We start from the raw sequence: 6,202 nt of genomic DNA, 5'->3' as shown, positions 1-6,202 counted from the left end.
TTAATGGTTGGATTTGATGATCTTAGTGGTTTTTCCACCCCAAACGGTTCTGTGATTCCACCTTCCACTTATCCTACAGCCGGAGCTCCAGGCCGGTTCTCTCTCCCAGCTGAGCCCAGGCAGGGACAGGTTCCACTGCCGCAGGGGGTGAGGACAGAGTAGCCTAGGCACAAAATAGGTCATAACCTTAGGAACCCGGGTCTTTAGGAGATCTTAAAGGTGGCTTGGGAAATAGCACCTGTGTGTCTGCACTGAAGCTTTTCCTGAGTCCAGGTCTTTGTGCCATTTGTTTTTCTTTCTCCTTTAGGTGGGAATCTAAGGATCAATAAGGTAAAACAGCTCCAGAACCACAACTCCCTCAGTTTGTTCTTGTCAGCATTTGGTTTTCATTTTCCCATAGGACGGATATATTGACTTCATGGAATATGTGGCTGCCCTCAGCCTCGTTCTCCGTGGGAAGATGGAGCAGAAACTGCGGTGGTATTTCAAGCTCTACGATGTAGATGGCAACGGCTGCATTGATCGACACGAATTGCTCAACATCATTAAGGTCAGTCTCTAGGGGTCTCTGTTCTTTCCTCTTTCCTTAAAGACAAGCTCTGCCACGCAGTGAAACTGTCACTGTTCTCCATATGGATGGTCATGGATGAGACCTGCTTTAACAGCATCCTTTCTTTTAGCAGAATTCCCCGCAGTCTCATCGTCCAGTCACAGACTGGAGCTGACTCCATACAGCTGTTTGAGCTGCATAGGACCTAAACTACACTTTCCAAGATTTCTGTCCATTCCAATCTCTGCAATGTGTCCTTTCTATGTCCTTTTCCCCTGCAAATAGTAGCTGGAGGCTTACTCCCAGTTTGCTTTGTAGAACCAGCTCCCAAATGCCAGTGACCCTATGAAACGGTGTGGAGGAGAATGGCTGCCAGTGGAGGGAACTGTGTGCAGGTTGCTGTTGTAAAAGGTGTGGGAATTGCAGGCACAAACACGACCTTGCGAGTACCACAGAGGGAATTCTGCTGGAATTTCCAATGATTCTGTAGAGGTTTGGAAACTAGAAAGACGCAGGAAAGATTCAGTGACCTAGACTAATTTACATTTCTGAATGAGAAGGGACAGAAAATGGGTTTGGTGAAGATTTGAAGCCTGAGCTGTCCGCATGTAGACCTGTGAGTAGGATGTTCGTAAGATCGTAATCACATCGTAAACACCTGGATGTGATTTTAGTGCTGGGCTCTGAAGAGACCAAAGCAAATCCGTAACTGTAATAGTACACAGCCTCCTACTAGCAGCTCACAGTAGAACTGCTCAGACACCACAGTGAGTAACAAACCACGAAGCTCTTGAGTTGAGTCCTGGGGGCCATAATTGGTGGCAGCCAATTTACTGCCCCATGGATTCTGCGAGTGCAGTTCACGGTGGGTTTTGGCAGCCTCAGACGGTTGCTGGGGTGACACCAACTTTTACTTGAGTGACATTTGGAAAAGACTGAGAAACTACCCGAAGGTCAGAAGGTAAAAACTAGGCCATTACTTGTCTTGGAATCACTGTGGAGGCTCCAGGATCAATATTTCATGGAAATCCTTAAAGTAAGAGACAATTAGGCATGAAGAGAGGAAAGAACCCTGTTCTGTGTGGTGATGGGTAAGTGAATCGTAGTGAACATCATTGAATAAAGCTTCAAGTTTCTCAAGCTGAAACTGCATTTCTGGTGAGCTTAGGGGAAGCAGGACACACAGAACATTTATTCATGTAAACAGGGAAAGCAAGCGTAGCAATACATGAGCACAGCAGGTAACAAAGGAACTCTGTCGTGTCACATGCAGAGGGTGTTGGCAGTGTTCATTGGGCTGAGTGGATCGCAGGGATAAATTAGGTGCATCCTGATCCTGCCACCTCAGCAGTGCTTGACCTCTACCTAAGCTGATTTTAAGGTGATCCTTTGGGCTTCACTGCTCGTTCTGTGCTCCCGAAGCACACTCCCACGCTCAGTGCCCAGCAGAAGGCCCAGCAGAAGGATTTCTGCTTGATGTCCTGTGATTCTGTGGTGCCAGGCATGGCCGTCCCATTCCGAACCTACGCGGACACCTGCAGGGGAATCAGTCTGTTGTTTGAGAGCCATTAGGCAGCTCCCTATTCTCTTCCTTTAGGCTATTCGGGCTATTAACGGTGGTGACCACGAAACTAGCGCAGAAGAGTTCACCAACCGCGTCTTCAACAAGATCGATGTGAATGGAGACGGTAAGGTTCCCATCTTTGTCATCCAGCTCCATGGCCTCTGTGCTAGGGGCACGTCCGTGTCTTCCTTTCTTGACTGACCCTCGTGCCTCTTCATTTTGCATTTGCTGGCTGGAGGAATGCTTGTCCAGTAATGCACTCCCCGGGCGTTTTGGTGAGGCATGCTTCTCCTTGCGTCGCACATAATTCACACAACAGGATTTGATCCTGAGACTGTCTCAGCCATGAGAGCTTGGTAGTGGCATTTTGGAGTGGCCATTTTTATCTTTTTGCATGTTGCTGTGTGGCTTCTGGCAGAGTTAGAACTGGGAAATACTAACAGATGGCCCCAGCTGCTCCTAAGTGTTTCAGCAGCAAGGGAAGGAGGAACTGGAATGTAAGGAAGCTCAGAGTTCCCTCAGGGCGTTTGCTGCAGGCAGCACGTGACGCGCTGTGGACCACTCAAAACCTGGTAACACCTTTGTCCCTGAGAGATGTTCCCCCCTTGCTGCTTCCGGTGCTCGTTACCTTCTCCCATGCTCTTTTGTTATGCCAGAGCTCACAAGCTGCTTCTCTGCAAAGGGGCTTTTTGACCTATTACAGAAAACCTGCTGCCTGTCCCGGCTCCCCTCTGTCCCTTCCTGTAAAGCTGCAGGGAGAGGGCAGGTGAGGAGTAGGATGCACAGAGCCAGCTGAGCCAGCCTGGCTGAGAAGAGGCCATGGTCCTGCTCCTTAGCTACGCCTTCTCTGTTCCTTCTGATGTACCTTTTCCCTTGGGTGGGGGGAAAGAAGGGAAGCTGGAGTTTCCTGGATATCAGGGGAATTTCATTGAAGCTTCCAAGGTCTCTCTGAGGCCCCTTTGTACATTGAATCAGTGCTCGTGCAGTCCGTGGTCTCTGCGGTTCCCCTGCTCCTTCTCCCGTTCGGATTGGACTGGTTGTGCATGGAGTGATGGTGCTGTCTCTGTGTTTGGCACAGGTGAGCTTTCTCTGGATGAATTTGTGGAGGGAGCAAGAAAAGATGAGGAGTTCATGGAAGTTATGATGAAAAGCTTGGACCTGTCACACATTGTGGCCATGATCAACAACCGTCGGCACAGTGTGTAAGCCCGGCGGGGAGGAGGCGCTCTGTCAGGAGGTAGAAGGCTGCCCCCGCCTCAGGGGGGAGAGACAGCGCTTTCTAAAACCAGTAGAACTTCCATGAACATGCTGGTGGGAGCCGGAGCAAGAGGACACTGCTCCACTGCGTGTGTGCGCGCCTCTTATCGGCCGGATCCTGAAGCTCAGCCCCCTTCGCGCAGGCCGGGTCAGGAGAACCGGGGCTGGGTGGCAGCATTTCTCTTGATCTACTACAGCATAAAGGCCAAGTTTCGGGGCACAAATTTCCTTCTTACTCTGTGTCCCAACCTGTCACTTGGCAAAGGACAAAGAGTGACGCTGTTTGTGCAGGGCACTAGTGGAGCTGGATGATGGCGTGTGGAGCGCTTCCGGTGTGTACAAAGGGCTTCAGGCTGTTACCGGTGCAGGAAGTACCGGAAGAATCAACCTCCATTGTTCTTGTCACGCCATCAGCTCACAGCCGCCATGGTTTGGCCATGGCAGTTGTGCTTGGATTGGGTGGGCCCTGCAGAAGTAGCTTTGTTCGTAAGGTCTCAAGAGCTGAAAGAAAAACCTCCATCTGTGAGGCTGATGGTGAGAATCTGCTCCCGACTGCACTGCCCATGACACTGCTCCTCCCAGCTTTAGAGACCTCCACAAGCAAGACGGCAGTCTAGGAGCAGCTTCTCCGGCAAAGTGCGCTACTCCCAAAGCAGAGGGGTTACTGAGGTGTCAGGGGTTTTTTGTCCTTATCCTACCACCCTCCTCATACACCTGCATGAGCAAAGGTGATCCTAATGGTGATCCTTCACACTCTGCTGATGGGTCTGTCTTTGTCTTCTGAGGGGAACCTAAGAAGCAAAAGAAACAACTCAGCAAAGTGACTTGTGGTTCCGCTGTCGTGCGAATGCTGCAGCAAAGTGGATGTTCCAGATCGGTGCCACCACAAGCGGCTCCGTGTGTTTGTACGTGACGGGAGGAGCGATGTGGCGTGGGTGGAAACCAAGAGAGCTGGAGTGTCTTGTTCCCTAGCAGGTGAGGTCCCAGTCAGAAGCAGCTTTGCATCTGGAGAGAGAACCAGAAGGTAAGAAGGCAGTGGGAGAAGTTCGGCAGCATGCCTCTGCCACGGCTGGGCATGGCCTTCCTGCGCAGGAGGAAGAACTCGCGGATGTGGAACAGGACCACCTCCGCGTGGACGTGATCACGCTTGTGGCTAAGGTTCCGTGCCGCAGGTGTGTGTGCTGCTCCAGGGTGAGGCTTCCGCCTGGGTTGAGGGAGATGCAGTCAGTATTGCTGCTGGACCTTCAGTGAGCAGTCGTGTTTGAGCAGGTAACAACATTCTGCCGGGCAGGCTCATGTTCCAGGGCTGGCATGGACACGACCGCAGTGTCGGGGCTCCTAAGGGGAGACACAACCTGGCTATTGGCAAACATCCCTCAGCTCTCCTGGGGTTTGTGGTGCGCATGCTCTTGGGGTCTGCCGTCCCGTAGGGCTTGGGAAGGCAGAGAGTGTCCTCAGGACAGTCGGATCTGTCCCATACCTGCTCCAAGTCCTTAGTCCCCTGCAGTTTCATGTAAACCTGCAGTTTTAGTATCATTTGACATTCAGAAAAACACTATTTTTGGTTCTTAGGAAAGTGCTGAATTTCTGTAAGTGCAGCTGATGTATTAAGAAACCTCCAGGAAGCTGCAGCTGCCAGCAGCGTGGCAGTGAGCTGCCGTACACGCTCTACGGAGCCTTCTGGATGCGCAGGCAGAGAAGGGCATGTGCTCGGCACTTTCTCCATAATAACCTGGAATATTTGTGAGCAGAATGTGATTGCATTTTTTAATAGCTGATGCAGAACAGTGGTCCTTCCTTCGCCGAGGTCGCTGCTGGTGCTGAACGTTTCCCAGCTAAGATGCAGTCAGGACATTGGTGACAGCCCGGTACTGAGGTGCAGGTGTGTGTTCAGCTCTTAACATTTCTGTCCCTCTGTCACCGAATGGTTTCCCTGGGTTTTGGCTCTGCCAACCAGCATGGGCTTTGCAAGGCCAACCCTGCAGTGCACATGCCTTTGTCAGAAGCCGTGGGGAGGGCAGCTGGGGGGGAGGCCAGGGAGTCTCCATAACAGGGAGATAATTAGGTGCTGCCCTACTTGTCTATCTTTGTACAGTTAAGGTTAAAACCAAGTGCACGGGCATATCCTGTGATGGCTCCCTTCGATGGAAGGTTTTGGAGGAGGAGAATCTAGAGCTCTGCTTTGGATTCAGCATATCAGAGTTGTCAGATACCTCCAAGGATGGGAACTGCACAGCTCTCTGGGTTAGGGTGAGGGTTTGGAGACAGGAGTTAGGATTAGGGATATGCTTGGGACGTCAGGTGTTGCAGTTATCATTTGGGATTGGGTCAAGGGTTCGGGCTGGGGCTTAACTTCGGGGTCAGGTTTGGACTGGGGCTCAGGTTTGGGTTATTGTGGCAGTTTAAGGGTTAGAATTGAAGTTCAGATTGGGGTTTAGAGGTTTGGGTTGGAGGGGCAGGGGTCAGGTGTTAGGATTATGATTTAGAGAGGGCTAGAATTGGAACTCTGGGGTACAGTTAAGCGCTAGGGGTCAGGTTCATTGCTCAGCTTCACAGGCTTGGGCCTCCCATCTGGAAGCAGAGAGGGCTCTGGAAGCTGTTTACAGGAGTTAGTTGTCCCAGCACTGGCTGGGATTGCAGTCCCCCCATGGAGCTGATGGTGCTGGAGCAGTTCCTGAATGTCCTGTCCATGAGGTTCAGCGCTGCATGGGGTGAGCAGCCCTGGGGCATGCACCACGGCAGTGGCCTGGGCCAAGGAAAGTTTCTGGCTGCAGACAGACAGGTATTTGTGTGGTGAAGGAGGGGTGAAGCCTCCTGTGCTTGCTGTGGTT

The 6,202-nt window shown here is 51.6% G+C and overlaps 1 protein-coding gene across 1 annotated transcript; it reads left to right on the top strand.

The window, feature by feature from the left end:
• Positions 1-307: 307 nt before the first annotated feature.
• LOC104512709 (guanylyl cyclase-activating protein 1-like) lies at positions 308-3,320 on the top strand (the record flags this gene model as incomplete). The annotated part of the gene is made up of 4 exons (XM_010155792.1): positions 308-330; positions 401-550; positions 2,148-2,238; positions 3,193-3,320. Coding segments are annotated over 4 exons (392 nt in total), but the record flags the coding sequence as incomplete, so codon positions are not given.
• Positions 3,321-6,202: the final 2,882 nt, after the last annotated feature.

This window comes from Eurypyga helias, unplaced genomic scaffold (genome assembly GCF_000690775.1).
Source record: "Eurypyga helias isolate BGI_N326 unplaced genomic scaffold, ASM69077v1 scaffold21747, whole genome shotgun sequence".
NCBI classification, from domain to species: domain Eukaryota; kingdom Metazoa; phylum Chordata; class Aves; order Eurypygiformes; family Eurypygidae; genus Eurypyga; species Eurypyga helias.
Note: the sequence above shows the minus strand (reverse complement) of the source record. Positions and strands in the feature narration are given on the sequence as shown.